We start from the raw sequence: 20,754 nt of genomic DNA on the forward strand, positions 1-20,754 counted from the left end.
GAAACAGATGTGGCTCAGTCGTAGCGGGAGGAGGGGGCTTCTGGTGCCATACACACACAGTCCCCCGTGTACCTTGCCACATGCCTACCCCCCCTCACCCCTGTGATCACGCGGCTCCAGGCCTCAGCACGCCAAGCGCATGCTTGGGGCAGCATGCCACAGGGGGCGCTCTGCTGGTCACCGGGAGGGCAGCAGGCAGGGTGCCTTCAGCGGCGTGCCTGCGGAGGTCCACTGGTCCCGCGGCTCCACTGAAGCCATGGGACCCGGGGATCTCCCGCAGGCGACACTGTGCTTGGGGCGGCGAAATGTCTAGAGCCGCCCCTGCATCTGCCGGCAACACATCCAGTCACAACCCCAACCCACTCACACCCAGTCCGTGTGCACACCTCTCTCAAACACAGAGGCCCTCAACATATCTCCACTCCTCTGCTATAACTTCCTCAACCCCCAAGCTGCAGGTCCTGGGGCCTTACCCTCCAGCCTCCCAACACCAACTGCAGGGGCAACAGTCCCTTCTCAGTCTTTATTTTGAAAAGGAGAAGGAATTGGCAAAGGCGACAGCAGATTGAGCTGTGTGGGATGTGGCACCCCTTTGTCCCCCTGAATAGCTAGAGTCTTCAGACAATTCCTGTTCCTTTGATCCCAAAGCAGGATGTGGTTGCCGGCCATGACAATAGAGAGATGGTTCCCGGAGGATGATTGAACCAGGCTGCCCCAGCACACAGCCCTGTTATCCACAGAAGAGCCCATCCAACAGTGGTAGATGGAGGTGGAGGCTGGTTTTGACCCCTGAGTGTCTACCCTCTGTTGAGACCCCCTTGTCCATAGCAGCTCTAAAAACCGAGCAGGAACAGAATCCACCCAGGCCTGGCTCAGCAGCACCAGGGAGTGTGGGGAGAAGGTGGGTTGGAGCAGAAATACTCAACACATCTGCATCCCCCACTTCCAACCCCCCACCAGTTTCTCTAGCTGGGTCCCAGGGCAAAGACATGACTTTGTGGCCCTGCTGTAATCCCCCCCACAGGGGGTGGGGAGACAAGAGCCCAGCAGCCTGGGAGCACTTGCAGTGAGCTGATGGGGCTTTGGGACCTGCTGAGCATGCTCAGTGCTTCACTGTGGGTGGCCCAGGGCCCTTCACTACTCCAGGGCAGCCCAAACCTAGGCCATCAAGCCCCTTGGAACCAAAACTAAAGCTCCCAGTCCCTGAGAGAAACTGACAAGGGGGTGGAGTTTCCCCAGTGCCAGCTGCACCAGCTCCTGCCTGCAGCTCCAGGGACTATGTGGGAGGTGCTGTGACCTCCTCATTGAACCCTAGGAGAATATTACAGTTAGGTTTTTTTTTACACCAATTAAAAAGTCAAATGTCCCATCCCCCCCACTCAAGCAGCCACTGCAGTGTCTTAGGAGTGGGGCAGGAGCTAAATCTGGGACCGTCCTGAGATGGCAGAGGTGGCTGTGTCCTGGGAGGTGGGAGAAGTCCAGGACTGTCCTAATATGTGGGGCAGTGCTAGGTCTGGAAGCGCCCTGACAGCAGCCCCAGGCGGTCGATATTCTTGTGCAGCACACTGTGCAGCACGCAGAGATACTTCCCAACATCACAGTCACGGGAGAAGTCACGGAAGAAAAGCCCCTTATCGGCCTGGAAGGTGAACTTCTGGGGCAGGGGGCTGTTGTCTCGCATGTAGTCCCAGACGCTCAGCAGCAGCAGATGCACCTCAAAGGGCGCCAGCTGATGGAAGATCTCATGCATGTTGCCAAGCACTGGTGGCAGCAGGGAGCCCTCGGCCATGCAGGCCACCAGGGCGCAGGAGGCATGCAGGTGCCATGGTGAGCTGCTGGTGTCACCGTGACGCGAGGCCTCCCAGTGGGCCATGAGGGTGGCTAGCAGGCCACGCAACAGCACGGAGCAGTAGCACAGGGCTGGAGGGCCAGCTGCCACCAGCCGCAGCAGCTGGAAGAGCAGCGGGTTGTCACGGAAACGCCGGCAGATTTGGATGTCTCGCTCCACTGTGCTGCGGGTGTGCTCCTCGGGCGGCCAGCCCAGCTCACTGTTGGTGACGTCGGGGCAGATGCTCTCCACCAGCACCACAGCCACTGCCTTGGCTGCCTCGGGGTTGACAGCCGCTGTCTGGGCCAGGGGTTCAGGCGCACCATAGCGCCCGCCCCGGCAGCAGCGCAGCAGCAGGCTCAGGAAGTTCTGGACATTGTGCACAATCTCCTCAGGCTCCTGCTGCCGGGCGGGCTGGGGTGGCTTCAGCCCACGCCCAATCACCCCGGCATGAAATACTGACCACACACTGCCAGAGAAGTTGACTGCAGTCGTGAAGCGCCGGTTGATGTCCAACAGGGAGATCCTGGTGCCTTCCAGGCTGGCGTCATCCCCAGCAGGTGGCTTGGCCAGGCCTCCAAAGAGCTCAGCATTCCCTGGGTGCAGGGCTCCCTCCACCAGCTGCTGCAGGATGGCCTTCATGGCAGCTGGAGAGGCCCCACTAAGACGGGAGAGCAGCCGGGTGCTGTAGCTGATGCCCGTGGGGCACTGGCGGTGCAGCACTAGGAAGAACTGGTGCACAGCTGAACGGATGATGACAAGCAAGTGAGCCGGCCGGATGGCCCGGGGCAAGGGACAGACGGAGAGCAGCAGGGAGGCAGCCTCAGCCACTTCAGGATTGCGATGCAGCAGCAGCTGCCCGAGGTCATTGAGGTGCAGAGAGAGGACAGCCCCTAGCTGGGTGCTCATGGAGGCAGGGCCCTCTCCCTCCCACTGCACAATCAGGGCCAGGTTGTGGAACAGCTGCACCATGTGCTGCTCCGACAGCCCCCCCGTGTGGATCTGGCACACGCACTTCTTGACAGTGGCTGGCAGCAGGTCGGTCATGCAGGAGCTCAGCACAGCGTAGAGCTGCGTGGCCAGGCCCAGTTCCTCCTGGCTCCGGGCCAGCGTGAGCAGGTAGAAAAGGGCATCTGTGGCGCAGCTGGGGGTGCAGTAGACTGAGAGGAGCCCCAGCAGCTGGTGCTGCCACAGGAAGCGCTTGCGCTCTAGCCGCAGTGTCTCCACACACAGCTCCCGCACGTGGCCCTTCAGCTCATCCAGGAAGGGCACAGCCCGGGGTGGGGCATCCCCCAGGCTTGCCGAGCCCCGGTTGTACACCAGCTTCTGCAGGTTGAGCAGCAACAGCTGGATGATGCGGTCACAGGCCTCACGCACACTGTCATGGACAGCCAGCCCTGGCGTGGTGATGACCGAGGCTGGCATGGCCGTGTTGACCAGGAACTGCAGGATACGGTAGGCCCCTGCTGACGTCTGGCAGATGAGATGCACTACTATGCTCACCATGTTCTCCAGATCCTCACGGGGCAGTGCAGCGAAGTGCTGGTGCAGCTGGCTCAGCACGCTCGGCCTGAGGGAGTCCACCAGTTCAGAGGAGATGGTCCCCAGCAGCATGGGCGACATGACGGCAAGCTGCAGCAGGAAGGGCACTGTTGCTTTCTGCTGCTGGTCACGCACAGGGCCCAGGCTCTCGTGGAACATCCGCAGCAGCTCCTGCTTGATGCTGTCTGAGTGGCGTGAGGCCAGGTGGCCCAGGATGCCCACCACCGAGGCAATCTTGGGCACCCGCTTGTCAGCAGCAGTGGGGAAGAGCAGGTCAACAGGGGCTGCCCCGTGGACGCAGAAGTCTTTGAGGCCGCAGGAGAGGACACGGCTGATAATGGTGTTGGGGAAAGAGGAGCCAATGTGAGCCACTACCCAGTCGAAGTGCGGAGAATGCTGCACTGAGGTGTCCAACAGGGCATCCACACAGGCATCGGGGCAGGTATTGATCATGGAGGACAGGCACTGGGTGTAGATGTCCATCAGCGTCCGAGTGGCCTTACACGACATCCACAGCTGCAGCAGCTCATTGAGGCTGGAGGCATGAGGCACACCATGCCGCCCTGCGTACTTGCTGCTCAGCTGCCCCATCAGGTCTATTGACCAGGCTGAGACTACTGGTGCCCACGCCTTGGGGTTCATGCGGACAAACTCAGATAGCACATTCTGGATCTCCTGCACAACGTCATCCAGGTTGGGCCCCTGAGTCCGCCTGGCACCCAGCCCCGCCTCACTGCTCTCCAGCTCCAACAGGTAGGTGCAGACATACTCATCAAAGACATTGCGCAGATGGTCCAGCACGGCACTGCGCGCAGGGGGCAGGCTGCGCAGCAGCAGGATGGCACAGCGAGCATGTTCCTTGATGGTCAATTTGTTACCATGCACAGGGTCCACACCGCTCAGGAAGGCTTTGATCTCCTGGGCCAGCTCCTGGGAACTGTGAGCAAGAGAGGGAAGCACAGATAGCATCAGGCTGCAAGCAGGGATGTATGTTGCAACCTCCCTTGAGGCCTGGATCCCAAGTCTCATCACCAGCACACATGCTATCGGGGGGGGACGGGAGGGACGGGAGTATCTAGTGGGTAGGGCACTTGACTCAGAACCAGGAAACCTGGGTTCTGTTCCTAGCTACAGTGGGGATGAAAAGGGTGCCATAGAAATGAGTGAGCGTGGGGCACCCAAATATTGCAGAAATGGAGAATATATACATATCTAGATAGCTGCCTGACATCCCAGAAGAATTCTGAGCTCTGGAGCACAAGATGTGGGACCCCAAAATTCACTCTCATATGGTTTTAGCACCTGGAGGTTTGGGGGGGCCCCACTACACGGGGGGGGGGCACAGAGAGAGGGAGAGCAGGCCCAAGGATTCTGGAGTCGCTGCCAGTCATTCATCCTATGAAGGGGTCGACAGCCTGCAGTTCCTTTTCTCATGCATTAGGGAGTCCATTATAACATGGATGGTATCCTACAACCCACTGGGGCTGGGCTTTAAACCTTGCTCCCCCAACATCAAGCAGCACTTGATGACCCAGGAGAGAGCAGACCTATAAAGCTATCATGGGGCTCCAGGACTTAGAGAAGAAGGGGATTTCAGGAAGGGACTGTGATCAGTTCCTACCTGGTAGGGAGGTACCTTGCTGGGGCAGTTGGGTGGCCTGGTCAGATGAGTTGTGGGCCTCCAAAACCTGGAGAAAGGGGAATTTGCTGCTTGGGAAGTCCCTGCCAAGCAGCAGAGGGGCCATGGGGGCTCCAGCTGGCGATCAAATTCCCAGGGTAGAGGTAGGGATTATGGGGCTCCAGGTGAAGGGGGCAGTGGGGATTTCCTGCTGGGCAGCTGGAGGGAAAGGGTCCCTGCTCCTGGGAGGTGGGATCTGGTCAGGGAGGGGTGTGGGGAAGGAGGAAGGGTGATGAGCTCAGGACCCCAGACAAGAGGTCCCTGTGACGAGCTTTGCCAGGGTCCTAGCGTGAGCTCCCTGTGGGAGGGGTTGTGGCGCTGGAGGTTTCGCCATGGGGCGTCCCCGTTCCTGGGGTTCCCAGGGAGAGGTCCCTGCCCGGGGGTGGGGGGGGGGGCTGTAGGGCTCAAGGCCTCGGGGCCTCCCGGTACCTGAGCAGCGGGTGGGCCCCGTGGGCCGGGTTCTGGGGCGGCCCTGGCGGCGCCGCCCCCGGAGGGTCGCACAGCGCTGACATCCCGGGCCAGGGGGTCCCGGCGCCAGCACCCAGGCTCGCTCCGCGCCTGCGCACTGGGGGAAGGTGTCACAGCGAAACGGGCCCTCCCGCAGCCGGTGCCCAATATGAAGGTTCCTGCCCCGGTACGCTGGGGAGATGATGCTCAGGCCAGGGAGGGTGCGAGGTTGGTGGAAATGGGCTGGATGGGGTGTCTCACTAGGGAATGGATTTGGGAATCTGGCTGACAGGCTGGATGCTGAGCTGGGGGCCAGGCTATGGGGAGATGATCAGCTGGGGGGACGTGGAAGCGGGTCCTGAACTGGAGATTTGCCATGTTCTGAATTGTGGGAAGGGAGACTGTAAGGTTGGTGGTGAGTTCGGGGTCTGGACTGGAGACTGAGCAGAAATTTAGGCTGGAGACATCTAAGCCGTGTTGGGTTCCCATGTGAAAGGGTTTAACTTTTGAGTGTCTCCCCCATCCCCCAGCACAGAACGGTTTGTGCCAAACACATGCTAGGTCTGGCAGCAAGGCTAGAACAGAGGGACAGCCTGGATCCCCAAGATAGCACTACCTCCCTCCAGCGCTGGGACAGCCAGTATAAGTTCCTTCCACCCCAAGTCCCCTCAGGACATTGCCAAAGGACCTGCCCTCCCAATTGGGACAGTAAAGCACATGCCTATCCCTAGAGCCCTGCAAATATCCGCTTTAGATCCAGAGATATCTGCATCCATGGATGTGGTTGTATTGTTTGCCATCTTTTGGATCCTAATTTTTGTATCTGTGCAGGGCTCTACCTATCCCCCTGCCACCCATAGAAGCTTTGTCAGTGACTAATGAAAGGAGGAGCGGGGTTGGGGTTCTGAGCTGGTTGATATGGCCCCTTTAGGCCAGCATCCTGCCTCATTCATGCACCAGTAGTGATCCCTCAGTCTCTTGTTTCCAGCAGCAAGATCCCTGTTGATTTAGATAATGCATAGCATGTTGCACCCACTGGGCAATCCTGCCTGTAGGCTTAGTGGGGAACATCTTGGCACTGTCCTGACACAGTTTGATGCTGTTAGTGGCAATAATAATACATCAGGCCCCTCTTTACCCCAGGTGTGATACCCAGTTTCAGTCATGCACCCCGCCACCTCATACAGACTGTGCAGTCCAGCAGGAGCTGTAAGGTAGCAGCTTCCTTGACCTCTTCCCACAGTGCCTCCTGACCCCTCAGTGTATGATATGCCCTCTGCATTTGGGCTGCATCCCCTTCTGCCAAGGAAACCATCATGCCAGCACGAAACTCAGCACATTCCCTGAGTCTGCTTATTGCTAACCGGGGCTGGAGAAGTTTCCCTGGGTGTTCAGCCAATAAAGGGAACAGGCTCCCTGCTGCACCTGGTCATGGCTGTACTAAGACAACTGTGAGCTTCCCTACAGACACTCACAGCACAGTCAGCCCCTCCACCAGGAGGAGCCCTCCTGATGCTCAACCTGAAGGGGAATGACCCACCACAACCACTGCCCTGCAACCCACCTAGCCCAGCTCAGTTCCTATCTCCTAAAGGCCAAGCAGAAGGAGACTATTCATTACCAAAAAAGCCCCTCCCACCCTTGCTTGTCCCTCTAGGGGTCCAGCCAGAGGGAGATGGTAAACTCCAAAGGTGGTTCATTTCACACACGGACACTGTCCCCTTCCCTCCCGCAAACAAAGCCTGACTTACAGCTGCCATGCTGAGCACAGACTGCTGGGATGAGGGGCACAATGGAAGAGCCACAAAGGCAGCAGCACAAACAAGCTGAGACGCCAAGTGCCTCTGGCCCCACAGAGGGACCAGCCATGATTTTATTTCTTTCACAGGATACCACTGAGTCACATGTCAAAGCCCCAGTTCAGCCAGTCACTTCTCACATAGATGGGATTGGCATTGCTTCAGCTCTAGAAAAGCAGGTAGAGGCCAGAGATGCTGGGAGCTGACCATTCATTCAGGGTCTGGCATAGAGTAGAGCCAAGAGAATGACAGCAAGACAGTCTGCCCCAAGAATCCTGGAAAGGAGGCTGGAAAGTCACAGAGCTGCAGGCATCAACGCAGCAACCAAGGGTGGGGCAGATTCCAAGTTTTGGAGTCGGTGGTTCAGCTGTCCAGTCCTGGCCCAGCCTCTGCTTCCTTCATCTCCACGTCTTGGGAGGCTGCAGGATTCTTCCTCCTGCCACTGCCAGTGATTTTTTTTGTCTGTGCCAGGTTCACAGCTTCAGCTTTGCCCAAGAGAAAAGGAAATTCATCTGTGCGCATATAACAGTAGTGTAATCCCTGTCATGCTGCACATAGCCCGGCCAAGATGTGATGGGCCCCCTCACAGAGAAGAGATTATTATCCCCACTGGACAGACTAAGAACTGAGGCTCAAAGAGATGAAGTGACTCCTTCAAAGCCATACAGGGAGTCTGTGGTGGAGGCAGGAATTTGATCCCATTCCACCCATGGCCCAGTCCAGCATCCATAATGCTGGACTAGCCAGGAAGCCCCAGAAGGTTCTGGGGGTTGTGGGCATCATGAGATTTTAGGAGCTGGAAGACCCTGAGCCCAGCCCCCTCTACAAAGCAGTCTGTCCATCCCTACTCTTAGCTTCATTTGCCCCCTTTGGATTACTCACTCATTTCAGGACCCTGACCACACACACCCTCCCTCCCCCAAACCCCATGGGTTACAGCCAAGAAGGGGTTACCTTGCATGGTGGCTTTCTCCTTGGCAGCATGACGGATCTGCTTCATCAGCTTCCTTCGCTTCTTCCCTGAGAGGGTGATGTTGGCTCGCGAGCTGGAACTGTGGGGGGAGATACCCAAAGCCATATTACACCCAGAGACGGGGTAGGAGCCAGGAGAAGCAGTTGAATCAGCAGCCTCTACTACCTCCCAGCTGCAGGTGCTCACTGGAGTCCAGTGGTAACAGAGAGAGCTGCATGTTAAAACCACAGACTCCACTCCCTTCCCAGAGCTGGGAACAGAACCCAAGAGCCTTGGATCCCAGGGCCCCCTGCTCTAACCACTAGACCCCAAAGCTCTCCCAAAGCTGGGGATAGAATCCAAGTGTCTGAAGAGATGGTGAGGCCTGAATGTTTCTTGGGGCCGCTGAGCTTATTCTGAGCTGGGATAGTTAAATGCCCTTCCCTAGCCCTCCGTCTCAGAGTAGTATCTGGATCCTCTGGGGGGACTCACGCACGCTTCTTCAGGTGGTGGATGGTGATCAGCCCCTTGTCCACTACAGCTCCTGTGATCTGATGCTTCCTTCTTTTCTCTTTGCTTAAAACCCGACGTCTTTTGAAGAGGTTTTTCTTCAGCTCCTATGGGAGGAAAGGCACAAGGCTCTTAACTCACCACCTGGCACCAGTAGCACCTCTGGAGCAGCCAAGGGGCTAGGAAACCCCAGGTGGAAGGTAGGGAGAGGGGCACAGGACACAAAGCCACAGACCCAGCAAAACAGTATAGAATCCAGATCATAATACATTTAGCAAATGACAATGCAGGAGAAGGGAGGGTCTGATGGTCACCAGCTTGTTGGGAGTCAGAGAGAATTTGGGAGTTGGCAAGAAGTAAAATCCTCCACCCCCACCCGTTTTCAACCCAGGGTTGGGGGAGGCAGGGAGCAAGGGCCTGGGGCTCAGCACCGCAGAAACACCATAGAACACGTGTGGGGGAAAAGGGTGACGGGGCTGGTATCCCAAGGAGACACTACGTTTCAGAACTGGGGATCAGGGTGTACGATTTCCGGGGGAGGGGGGCGCTCAAAGACAAGATAATGGGAAGGAGGAACCCGCCAAAAAGGATCTGAGGAGCGACTGGGCATGACGCAAATGGAGAGGCAGGGCTGAGTTATGGGTGCAATGGAGGGCCCATAGAGAGGAACCACAGGGGATGGTTTGAGGCCACGAGGGGAGTCCCATACAAAACCCATGAGAGACTGGATGATTATGGGGACTGGGAGGGCACAGGGTGGGGTACCCTCGGGAGGGCCCCGGGGGTAGGGCTGGGGTGGCTCTCAGTCACCGTTCGGGGCCGGTTGATTTTCCCTCCTGGGGTCCCCATGCTGCACCCACGTGGGCCTGGTCTCGCGGTCCCCGACGAAAGCACTTCCGGGTCCTGGAAGGTTACATTCCATGATGTGATCGTCACACTTGTCTTCCGGTTCATTCCTCCCGCCTCCCCCCAGACACGTGTCCTACCTTCGTCTGGCCGCGCTGGGGATTTGAATTCGCAACCCGTTCTCTGATTGGGTCGAGCCGGATACAGCTCACTGATTGGGAGGCTGACTGGCCAGTCACAACGCAGGTGCACTAGACCACGCCCCTGTCCCGGCACGTGGAGTCCTTCCCTGGCCTGCCTTACAAGCGGCTGGGGTAGGGCGTAAGGCACATGCGGTACGTTTCTCGTGAGAATTTTTCGCCTGATCTGGGGCTCTGAGGTGAGAGCGGTGACTGGCTGGGGCTGGGAACGGGGAACGGGGACGGCTAGTGGTGGCTGGATATCGAGAAGCACCGTTCTGGGGGGTCCTAGGGCGGCGCCTCCTTTTCTTGGCAGGCCCGGGCGGTGCGGTGCCCGGCTCTGTAATGCTCCGGAGGCAGAGGAAGGGGATCCCATCCCCCCGGTGTTCTGTCTTCGGTGCCAGCGGCTTCCTCGTCTGCTGGGTCTATCCTCAAGCACCGGGACACGCGGCTGCGGCCCCGCGGGGAGGCCGTTTGCCTGGCTTGAGGGCTCTCCTCGGGGGTGGGGGTAAGGCTCTGTGCTAGCGGTTCGGGGAGGCTGGCCCTGGTGACAGATCGTGGGGAAAGCGTTTCTTACAATCTTCTTTTCCTTCTCAGGCTCCCGCAGGGCGGGAGGACTCAGCTCTACTCTTGTCGCTAGAGCGCACTGGCGCTTGGGCTTGAAACCAGACACGACGTTATTGCAACCTTCTCTCTAGATCTGCTCTGCTGCCTCTGGGAGACCTGCTGCCTAACGACGGTTTGGGAGTGATTCTGTGGGTGTGAATGTCTGCACTCTTCGTCCTATGCCCCGGGGCTGTCAGCTTCTATGGCAGGGACCCCTCCTCTCTAAGGTGCCTGGCATAGTGTCCCTGATCCTCATGCAAATAGCACCTAGCTTGGCTTACAACTGGCCCCATGCGGTTTGGGCTCTAACTTGAGCTCAATGGGGGGTGGGGGGGGGAGGGGTGGAATTAATACCCCTTTCAGGGGGCTGATGGTGGGCCTAGGAGTGCTGAGCCCACATGAATTAATGGGACAGGTTCTTAAGTGCCCAAGTAGTTTGAAAATGGGATATTGGGTTTCTGTGTCACATAGCCCTTTTGAAAATGTGCCCGTCTCTCTGTGGAAGAGCTAATGCTCCAGGTCCAATATGACACAGATATGAGGCAGGTAACTGTTCAGACTTGTCTGTTTGCACAACTTAGCAAAGAGGTCCTGGATTTCACCAGCTTTGTTTCTATTTGGCTTCCGTCTGTTGTGCAGAGGAGAGTGTTAAGGGAAGTTGCTTTTAAAATGGGTGAGGTGTTCTAGTTTGAAGTAGTGCAAGTCTTTGCGTAGGCGGGCTTGTGGGGTGGGGGCTGAGCCGGAGTTCTGTCTGGAGGGGGCAGTGCAGCCTACTGGAGAGACTCCTGCATTGGGAGTCAGGTGGCCGTGGTTCTATTCTTTGCTCTGTTGCTGAGCGAGCTTGGTAAGTCCCGTTCCCGCCTCCATAGCATGGGGCTTAAAGAGATCCTGACCTTGGCAAAGCAGGTACCTCTGATCAGAAGTGCGGGGGAAGAGGGTGCGTGAACGCCTGGCACGAAAGCTCACTGATGAACATGCTCTTTGTACTAATAAAGCTTTGAATGGAGTTCCTCTTGTTGGCTGATTTCTGTTTGCGGGATAGGCATGGCGGGGGGGACACTCGTGTTAAAGCGCTGCCTGGCCTCAGCCGTCTCTGCGAGGAGACGTGGTGGAGCCCAAGCTGCCTGAGCGAGGAAAAGATCCCTGTGGAGCTGAACCCTCCTCTGGGGCCATGACCCAGCCACTCAGTAATGGGCGGCAGGGCTCCCCTGGGGCTGGTTAGACGGCGCAGCTCTTAGGGCGGGTGCTGCCCAGCCAGGGAGTACAGAGGACCCGGCATGAGGCTAATCTCTCCCCGCCCCCTCGCTGCTGGTTGCTGTGACCGAAGCCACGTAGCTTCATGGGGGAGGGGAACGTGCGCTCAGGCTCGAGTTACAGCGGCGGGGGGCGGAGCCCAGGGCTGGATCCTTGAGGGCACGAGCGGCCGGGCCCGGCCTCCCGGAGCGCAGCCGCAGGAAGGGGGCGGGGCAGCGAGTCGGGGCAGCCGGGCCCCGAGGAGCCGGAGTCCGGGCTTAGGCCCCGCCACATGGCAATGCTCACGCTCCCCGCGTGGCGCTGCCCGGCCCCTGCTCCGGCCGCTCTGCTCCTGGGCAGGTGGGTGCCAACTCCGCGGCGGGGTGATCAAGGGGGCAAAGCCCGCCCCTCCCACCCCCCGGCAGGATGGGCTGGGATGCGTCCGGTCCCCACAGTGGGTGCTAGTTCCCCCCGCCAGGGGTCTCCCACGTACTGCGGGGGGCAGAGTGGACTGGGAAGGGCACAGGCAGGTTCGGGGGGGAGGGGCCATGGAGTGAGGGATGGGGGTTCCCAGTCCCATTGGATCAGTTGTAGGGGCAGAAGATGGGGGTCTTGGTCCCATTGGGTTAGACCATCATGCTGGGGGCAGGGGAGATGAGGTTGGCCCGTGGGGTAAGGCTGGGAGGTATAGGGGAGATAGATTGGGGGGAAGGTGAGAGTCCTGGCCTCATGGGGTCAGGCTGGGGCGGGGAGAGAGTGTCACACAGTTGGGGCCCAGCACTATGAGATCAGCCTAGGGGTGGGGGAGATGGGGATCTCAGCCCTATGGGTAAGGTTAGGGGGTGTGGGAGGAGATGGGATCAGATTGAGGGACATGAGTGGGAAGGGTCCTTGCCCTATGGGGTTACTTGGAGAGGTGAGGATCCAGGTCATATGGAGTCAGGCTGGGTTATGATGGGGGAGATGGGCTCAGACTGGGGGGAGGGGTGGTCCTAGCACCATGGGGCCAGTTGGCAGGGGGATCACAGCCCCAGAAATGGCACATTCAGTCTCACTTACCTCATCCCCAGCTCCGCAGCATATGTGGGCTCCATGTAGGGTTGCTCCAAGATCTTTTGTCTCTGTCTGCTGGCTCTAGCAGGGCCACCCAGAGGATTCAGGGGTCTGGCACTTTGGTGGTGGGTCCTGGGGTGGAAGGACCCCCCGCTGTGGGTCTTTGGGGTACTTTGGCAGCGGGTCCCAGAGCGAAAGGACCCCGCGCCACCGAATTGCTGCCGAAGACCGGGAGCGGAAGCAGCTCTGGAGGCCTGGGCCCCATGAGAGTTTTCTGGGGCCCCCGGAGCGAGTGAAGGACCCTGCTCCAGAGGCCCTGAAAAACTCTCGTGGGGGCCCCTGTGGGGCCTGGGGCAAATTGCCCCATTTTTCCTTCCCCCCCGCCCCCGGGCAGCCCTGGGCTCCAGGGTGGGGTTGCACCCTCTGCATCACCCAGCCACCCAAGGGGAGTCAGCATGGGTAGCAGGGGCTCTCCAATACCCCTCCATCATAACTCCACAGGGCTGGGATCCAGCCTAGGCCTGAGCTGAGACTGGGCAATCCAGGCTCTATAGAGCTTCAGACCCCTCCCCACTGGCCCTGCTGGGATCTTCTCCCCTCCCCCTACCAACTCCCCAGCCCATGGACTGACCCCTCTTTCCTCTTCCCAGATGGCCTGCTCCACAGCATGGCCCAGCCTGGCACATGGGACCGCTTCTACACACAGCAGGACACAGCTGGCACCCCCAGCCATTTCAACTGGTTCTTCGACTACATGGCTATCTCTGGGCTCCTGCTCCCGGCCCTGCGGGGGTGCGGCCCCCCTGAAGCCAATCCCAACCCCACTCGCGTGCTCGAAGTCGGCTGTGGCACTTCAGATCTGAGCCTGGGGCTATACCGGGACTCCCCACACCCTGTCCACATCTCCTGTGTGGATGTGTCACCTGTGGCTATCAAGTCTCTTCACCGGCTGCTCCAGGAGGTCCCCCCACCCCGACACCCCCTCTCCCAGCTTCACCTCCATGTAGCTGATGCCACTGACCTTGAGGGGGGTGGCTTTGGGGATGGTTCTTTCCACCTGGTGCTGGACAAGGGCACGTGTGATTCACTGCTGCGCTGCGCCCAGGGGCCAAGCCAGGCCAGGCGGCTGGTGGCCGAGTGCCTCCGGGTGCTGCGCCCTGGGGGCAGCTTGCTGCAGTTTTCAGACGAGGACCCAGATGCCAGGGTCCCTTTCCTGGAGCAGGCTGGGGCACCTGGCGTGACAGTGCAGGAAGTCGGTCCCCTTGGTGGCATGTGCTACTATGTCTACACGCTCTGCAGGCCGGCCCTGGAGACACCAACCACTGTGGCACTGAACTAGAAGAACACAGGAGACCCTGGGCTATGGGGCCATGGATATGGGGGTGGGGAATCAGGGACCCTGCCCAAAGGGAGTTCAGGACTGAGGGTGGGGGGGCATTAGGGACTATGGGGATGGTGCCTCCAGCCAGTGTGCCAGGGGACTTCCACAGCAGCATGTGCTCAGGGTGGGGGTGCCCAAGCCAGCTGGAGAATCATTAATAAAGGAATTAGCACCTTTCTGGAGTCTGGCTCAGTACTCTATCCTCCTACATCTAGGGGTGGTCACCCCCATTGTGGGCAACCCCCCCCTTGAACAGCAGCCTCCTCCTACTGCATCATCTGGGGGCCCTGCACCCCAGATTCAGGTGCCCAGGTATTGCTGCCTCACTCCCTCCCCACACCTCAGACACCACCTGGGGCTCGGAGAGTGTGGAGCTCGCAGCCCACGGGAGCCTGGCCCCACTGGGACACTACACCTGTTCCCAGGGCCTTGCCAGCCACTTCACAGTGAGACACCACAGCTAGGACAGGAACCTTTTATTGCTGAGCTCAGCAGGAGAGGAGGGGGCACCTTATACCCACCAGCACAAACCCTGCAGGCAGCTGGCCCCCAGCTCCCCTGAGCCTTGGGTCCCCACTGTCCATACAGGGCAGGTGCCCAGTCTGGGCCCCAGCTCCTGGAGGTGGTGGGGGCAGTGCATGCCCCATGGTGCTGCTGTCCCAGATCAAGGTCAGGCTGACTCTTACTCACAGATGAGGGGCACTGGATCCAGCCAAGAGGGTGCCCCAGGCTGGTCTTATACTGCCCCCTAAGGTTCTGGTGGCAGGGGGCCCATCCCCTCCTGCTGCTGTCCAGCTCCTGGGGAGGATGTCCTCAGTCCCTGAGTTGCGCCCTCCTGACAAGGCTACAGCTGGGTCTCTAGTGGGGTCTGGGGCCGGGCGGGGAGTGGGGTCCCCTCTGCCCTGGCAGCCTCACAGCAGCACTTCATCCAGGCTGCTCTCCAGAGCACGGGGCCCTGAAACAAAGCACAGGGAGAGGCCTGAGGTCAGAGCCTGTGGAGCAGCACTGGAGGCAATGTGGGGCCCTGTTAGAATAATATCTATTTAAATACTAAGGCCCTCCCCTCTGTGCTCCCCAGGCCCCTCCCCCCAAGCTGAATGCTCCTCCAACTCTCCTCCCATGTCCCTAGGCGACTCTCCTCCCCTAAGCCTCACCCTCAGGAGAAGCTGCCAGCCCAAGCTCCATTAACCATCCAGCTCCATGCCAGCAGCGTTAACAGATCCCTCCCCAACGCCTCTCAGCCTGGTGGCATTGGCTAACTCAAACTATAGGTGGGGGGCAAAGCCCATGGAGCCAGGGCCCTGGCAGAGAATGCCCTGTCAGCTGCACCCTCAGTGAGAGGGCCCCAGCTCAGACATCCCTGCTGATCACAGTCACAGCAGGATGGCCCAAGGAGAGATGCAACAGCTCCTTGGGCAGGACAGTCCCAGGACTTGATGGGTCACAGCCACCCCCTTAAGCTCCAATCAGCTGGGCGCCCAGGCAGTAAGTAAGCTGTGGCATCCTGTGCCAGTCCTCGCAGAGGGCACCTTGCAATAGCGTGAAGAACGTCTGAAAGGTCCCTACCCCAAGGGAAAGGTCATACGAACACAGGAGCTACCATACGGGGTCAGAGCAAAGGTCCATCCAGCCCAGTATCCTGTCTCCACCAGTGACCAGTACCAGAGGTTCAGGGCGAGTGTATGGAACAGGGCAATGCCAGAGAGATCCACCAGTGTCTGATTCTCGAGCTTCTGGCAGTTAGAGGTTCAGGGACACCCAGAGCATGGGGTTGTGTCCCTGACCATCTTGGCTAATAGCCATTGATGTACCTAGCCTCCATGCATTCATCTAATTATTTTCTGAATCCAGTTATACTTTTGGCCTTCACAACATCCCCAGGCAATGGGTTCCACAGGTGTGAACACCTCCTCTTGCTTGTTTTAAACCTGCCTATTCATTGCATTGTGGGAAAAGATAAAGGGCACGGTGTCAAATCTGGCAGGGCACTGCTCTAAGGCGGCTGTCAAACAGCAACTCACTCATCCAAGTTGTGGGCCCTGGGGATAAGTGGCAGAATCATTTCCCCAGTCAAAGAGGCTGAGAGTGTAAGGCCAGAAGGGACCTTTAGATCATGTAATCTGCCCTCCTGTGTAGCACAGGCTGGAGAATGTCCCCCAGCACTCCTGCATTGAGCCCAATCATTCGTATTTGACTGAAGAGCCTTCCTGAGAGGAAGCCAGCCTGGACTGGAGATGGAAACTCTGCCCCTGCCCTGGGGAGCTTGTTCCAATGGTCAATTGCCTGTCCTGGGACAAATTTGGGCCTTGTTTCTAACTTGAATTACTTTGCTTCAGCTTCCAGCAACTATTTTTGTTCTGCCTGCCTCTGCACAGTTCGAGCACTTCTCTACCTGCTGTTTTCTCCCCGCGAAGGCCTCAGACACCTGAGCTAAACAGGCAGAGTTCTTTCAGTCTCCCACTGGCGGGCGTTTTCTCCTGCCCTCCAGATCCCCTCCAATTCTCCAGTGTGGCCCTCAGAGCCTCAGGATCAGGCTCACCAATATGCTGTACAGAGGAAAATCCCTCCTAGGGCTTGTCTGCTCTTGGAAATTGACCCACTAGCTATTTCGGGATAAGCCCCATGTGGACACTGGGCGTGGACTGAGCTAAGCAGGATGACGGCCCTCTCACTCCAGAATGTCCAAGGACATTTCTAGGCGCTGACAAGCCCCTCCCCGCCTTTTTGCCTCCTATAGCTTCTCTGGCAGCTTCCCTCAAGGCCCCAGCAGTCCCCAGGCCTCGGCAGCCAGCTGGATCCCCTCCACACTCCCCTCACAATTTGACCATGGCTGAGGCACTGAATGGAGATGGAGAGCAGGTCCAGCCCCACACCCTGACGCCCTAATAGCCTCATAGATACACTGAATGGGGGAGGGGCTCCTGCAGCACATCCCAGCCCCCAGAGCTTTATGGGGCCACAGTCCCCTCCCAATGGGGCTCTCGCCATGGAGGCTGGGAAGACCAGATCCTGAGGTGCCTCCAAAACAAAGGGTTCTGGTCTGTATCCCAGGGTCCTGTTGATCCAGGCCCCGGGCCTGGACCCCAGACTCTCCCAGCCCCGCCCTGCCCCCCAGGCTCTCCCAGCCTCGCCCCCCACTCTCCAGGCCCCAGCTCTGCCCTCCAGACTCACCAGGCCCCGGCTCTGCTGCTTGCTCCTCTTCATCAGTGAAGAGCTCGTCTTCGCCCTCCAGCAGCAGGAAGTCATCTGGGGGCCAACGCAGCTCCCCGCTTTCCACCTCTCCCACCTCTGTGGGTTCCACCACAATTGACGGCAGCCGGGCCTTCCCCTGCACTGGGCTTCCAAGGGGACCCTCGCATGGCTTCCTGGGGGGAGGATCTTTGCACATCTCCTTGCACGGCCCTTCACATGGCTGCATGGGGGGATCCCTGCACAGCTCCCAGGGAGGAGTGTCCTCACACAGCTCCACGCATGCCACCTCGCACGGCTCCCTTTGGGGATCCTCGCACATCACCTCGCACAGCTCCTCAGGGAGACCTTTGCACAACTCCTCGCACAGCCCTGTAGGGGCGCCTTTGCCCATCTCACATGGCTCCAGGAAGAACTAGGCACAGCGGATAAGGGCATTAGTTTGGGCGCTGCGGGAGCCTAGCTACCCAGAGACTTGGAATGGCGGGGTGGGGGGGGAAGGCAGGGCAGTAAGGCCCTGATATGAGAATGAGGATTTGGATCTGATCCACAGGAGGTGGGGTAAGTAGTGCAGGGGGTTCTGTCCTGAGGGGCTCACCTAGCTCTCCATGGGGGCCTCATCTCAGGGGACCCAGTGGGGGAATGTCTCAGGAAGGGGATGTCTCACCTGGTTCTGTGCAGGAGGCTCTGTCTGGATGGGTCTCCTTCCCACTTCTGATAGCCACTGCATCTTCTGGTCAGTGCTATGGGGCCAGGCCAGGCTGTTCCGCCCTGGGATTGCCACAGGTAGCTGGATGGGGGTGCAGGCCTCACCAGGGGTCAGCACTGCCTGGGATGGAGCACCACCACAATCCAGAGTTCCTTCAGCCATGGCGATGCTGGGGATAGAAACTGGGGGTCAGAGCTAGGAATGGCCCCGTCTCCTTCCTCCACCCGGCCAGGGTTAAGTCCCACGTCTATTTCCCAGGATCCAAGCCCTAAAGTTCAGACACCTCTGCACTGGGAATTCAGGCCCTTCACCAGATTGTGGGGGTGGGGGGAGAAGAGAGGATTCCCCACACCACATAGGGGATCCCGAGCTTCACAGACCCCACACAGAGGGGCTCCCAGCCCTTCCCCTGGGGGGGGGAGGAGCACTTCCCTGCCCCAAAGAGCCTCACTGCGACACCCCCAACCCTTGCCAGGGGTCACCTCCCCCTTTCAGCTAGACTATCACCTCCCTCCTCCCTGAGAAGCCCCATTATGGGGACAGAGAGAGTCTGTGCCTGCGCTGACACACACACATCCTGCAGCACCCCGGTCGGTCACTCACCATCAGGCGCTGCCCTGGGCCATTGCAGGATGTGTGGGGATTACAGGGCCCAGCAGTCCCCAGGGCAAGGAGCTGACAGATGCTCCAGGCGCTGTAAGCGCTTTGTCCTGACATCAAGCTAATCCTCTGGGCACAACAACCCTATGGTGCAGGGGGGAGGGGACTGGGATAGAGGGTTGGGGGCTGGATTCCCCTAGTCAATGCTCCCTGCTAGGACCCTCTGCATTGTCAGTGCCCCCCAACCTGATAAGAGCTCCCCTGCTGGGCCCCCCTGTATTCCCAGCCCTTGAATTCCCCCTGCATTCAATACTCCCCACCCCAGGGAGAGTGCTCTCCTCTTGGATCCCCTCCTTCCTGGACAGCATTCTCAGCCCTGGGCCCCACCCCATCCCATCCCATCCCATCCCATCCCCCATACTATGAGGACTGTCTGCTCCAGGGAGATGTTCCCACACCCTGCACCTACAGACTAAGGTGGGAACCCAGACCAGATCGGGGCAGGGGCAGCTGCTGCCCTGGGCGGGAGTTGTCCCAGGACATGGATAATTACATGAGGGGAGGATTGGAATCAGGGCTTCAGTTAATCATCCAGTGACCTCATGGGAACTGCCCAAGCAGCTAACTGGCTGCCCTGGAGGTGGGAGAGCTCTTTAAAGACCAGATGGGGGACCCAGATCTCAGCCTCTGGCATGAAGCTTGCACACCCCAGCTAAGGGGCAAGGCCACTGGATTCCTGGGGCTGCTCCAGCCATTGGGGGGCAGAGGAAGAGAGTGAATCAGCAGATGCAGGCTGGCTTTCACCATGAACTGGGTCAGGGCAGGACTGGATTAGTTTGTCAACCATTGAGCAATGAACAGGGTCCCAGAGCCCCTGGGATTGGGAAGGCCCCACCTCAAGCTTTGTCCAGTTTCCAGGCCACTCCATGGCCCCATTTCCCTGTCATGCCCAGGTCTAAGACAGCCTGATTATGTGACTCCCAAAGTTTAAAGGGGCCTTAATGGGATTAGGGTGATGAGCCCTGGACAGATTAGAGGGGCCACCATGGGGTACATTCACAGCATCATGGGCTGTGGGAGAAATACCCACACCCCTTCCCAGACCATTCTCCATCATTAGAAACCACAAGATGGGGAGCCTCAGAACCAATGATTTGCCCACTGAGGAATGAGGACAGAAGTTTGAGTGCCCCCTGCTCCCACTTGCAAGTGCGAATGCTTCCCAGGGAGAACCAGGACACAAATCCCTCCCCCCCTTTCCTCCGCCTGGTGAAGAGGGACCACAACAGAGCTGCCTTCAGGACAGAGGGTCCCCTGGCCAGGTGCAGCCCTGGGATTGATCAGATGAAATCCATTTGGCTCATTTGTGTCTCCCTAATGCACTGCCCAAGACTAATGCAGAACAGGGTCAGTGGAGACCTGACGTGGGAGGTTTAGGGGTTGTCTGAGGGAAGCCTGGAGTGGGGAGGCCCAGTCACAGGAAGAGGCAGGGGGAGGGGTCAGTGGAACTAACTACAGAGGAACTAAGGCCTCCATAGCTGCTGAGCATAGAAGCAGCCTAGGCAAAGCGAGACCTGCACAAATACACTCCCCCATCTACACCGCAAGGGACTGACTCCTCTGTGCCTCTCCAGACCGGGCTGCCTGGGCAGGGAAAGCTTGTGTAACCCCCTGTCAACTTGCTTCCCTCCAACTGCTCTCTGAGGGGGCGAAGCACGTTTGGGGACTTGGGTGCCTGTCCAGTGGGGACCAGCGCAGGCACAGTGACCTAGGCACAAAACAGCTCCACCCCTTTGTATGATGGGGGAGCAGACACCTGGCCCGTCCCAGCCCCACACCACCCCTCTTTATGCTGGATGGTTTGGCGCACCCACGCCCCCCTGCCCTATGGTGGGAGATCAGGCCCTCTGGCCCAGCGACACACCCTCTCTGCAGTGGGGGAGCGGCTAGTCTAGCCCAGTACACACCCCTCTCTATGGCATGTAAATCCTCTGATCTCTATGGTTGCAATAGGACGCTCTGGCCCACCAGTCCCTCCTTTCTATGGTAGCAAATTTCGGACATTCGGGCTCCACTCCGCTTTCTCGCTATAGTAGCAAAAGGAGGCGCTCTACCCACAACGCATGCTCTCTATGGTGGTGCCTGGCTCATACCGCCTCTCTATGGCAGCATGACAGGACGCTCTGCCCGGACCCCTCCCGC

General features: G+C 58.9%; 4 protein-coding genes and 1 non-coding gene across 8 annotated transcripts; 2 read left to right on the forward strand and 3 right to left on the reverse strand.

Moving 5' to 3' along the window:
• Positions 1-288: 288 nt before the first annotated feature.
• On the reverse strand, positions 289-5,575 carry INTS5 (integrator complex subunit 5). Its single transcript, XM_050957220.1, has 2 exons — positions 5,478-5,575; positions 289-4,307 (listed from the first exon to the last, which is right to left on the reverse strand). The coding sequence occupies exons 1-2, from the start codon at positions 5,558-5,560 to the stop codon at positions 1,508-1,510; spliced, it is 2,883 nt and encodes a 960-aa protein (XP_050813177.1). The 5' UTR covers positions 5,561-5,575; the 3' UTR covers positions 289-1,507.
• A 1,747-nt stretch (positions 5,576-7,322) lies between these two features.
• On the reverse strand, positions 7,323-9,710 carry C6H11orf98 (chromosome 6 C11orf98 homolog). Of its 2 annotated transcripts, none has more exons than XM_050957222.1 (4): positions 9,567-9,710; positions 8,739-8,863; positions 8,249-8,346; positions 7,323-7,779 (listed from the first exon to the last, which is right to left on the reverse strand). In XM_050957222.1, the coding sequence occupies exons 1-4, from the start codon at positions 9,708-9,710 to the stop codon at positions 7,658-7,660; spliced, it is 489 nt and encodes a 162-aa protein (XP_050813179.1). In that variant the 3' UTR covers positions 7,323-7,657. The 2 variants fall into 2 exon arrangements, with proteins under 2 accessions (XP_050813179.1, XP_050813178.1); XM_050957221.1 differs by having other exon boundaries at positions 7,323-7,806; positions 9,567-9,683.
• Positions 9,711-10,080: 370 nt separating this feature from the next.
• On the forward strand, positions 10,081-10,230 carry LOC127054641 (small nucleolar RNA SNORA57). Its single transcript, XR_007775315.1, has one exon. It is a non-coding gene; the product is annotated as a small nucleolar RNA SNORA57 (small nucleolar RNA).
• A 1,638-nt stretch (positions 10,231-11,868) lies between these two features.
• Positions 11,869-14,230, forward strand: CSKMT (citrate synthase lysine methyltransferase). Its single transcript, XM_050957652.1, is given in 3 exon segments — positions 11,869-11,947; positions 11,949-11,980; positions 13,324-14,230. Coding segments are annotated over 3 exon segments (756 nt in total). The 5' UTR covers positions 11,869-11,912; the 3' UTR covers positions 14,013-14,230.
• A 285-nt stretch (positions 14,231-14,515) lies between these two features.
• Positions 14,516-20,702, reverse strand: LOC127054569 (uncharacterized). Of its 3 annotated transcripts, none has more exons than XM_050960830.1 (4): positions 20,520-20,702; positions 17,911-18,121; positions 17,226-17,658; positions 14,516-15,009 (listed from the first exon to the last, which is right to left on the reverse strand). In XM_050960830.1, exons 2-4 carry the CDS (start codon positions 18,112-18,114, stop codon positions 14,966-14,968), a joined length of 681 nt encoding a protein of 226 aa, XP_050816787.1. In that variant the 5' UTR covers positions 18,115-18,121; positions 20,520-20,702; the 3' UTR covers positions 14,516-14,965. The 3 variants fall into 3 exon arrangements, with proteins under 3 accessions (XP_050816787.1, XP_050816789.1, XP_050816788.1); XM_050960832.1 differs by having other exon boundaries at positions 20,477-20,702; XM_050960831.1 differs by lacking the exon at positions 20,520-20,702 and adding an exon at positions 18,556-18,807.
• Positions 20,703-20,754: the final 52 nt, after the last annotated feature.

The sequence above is a fragment of the Gopherus flavomarginatus genome, chromosome 6 (assembly GCF_025201925.1).
Source record: "Gopherus flavomarginatus isolate rGopFla2 chromosome 6, rGopFla2.mat.asm, whole genome shotgun sequence".
NCBI classification, from domain to species: domain Eukaryota; kingdom Metazoa; phylum Chordata; order Testudines; family Testudinidae; genus Gopherus; species Gopherus flavomarginatus.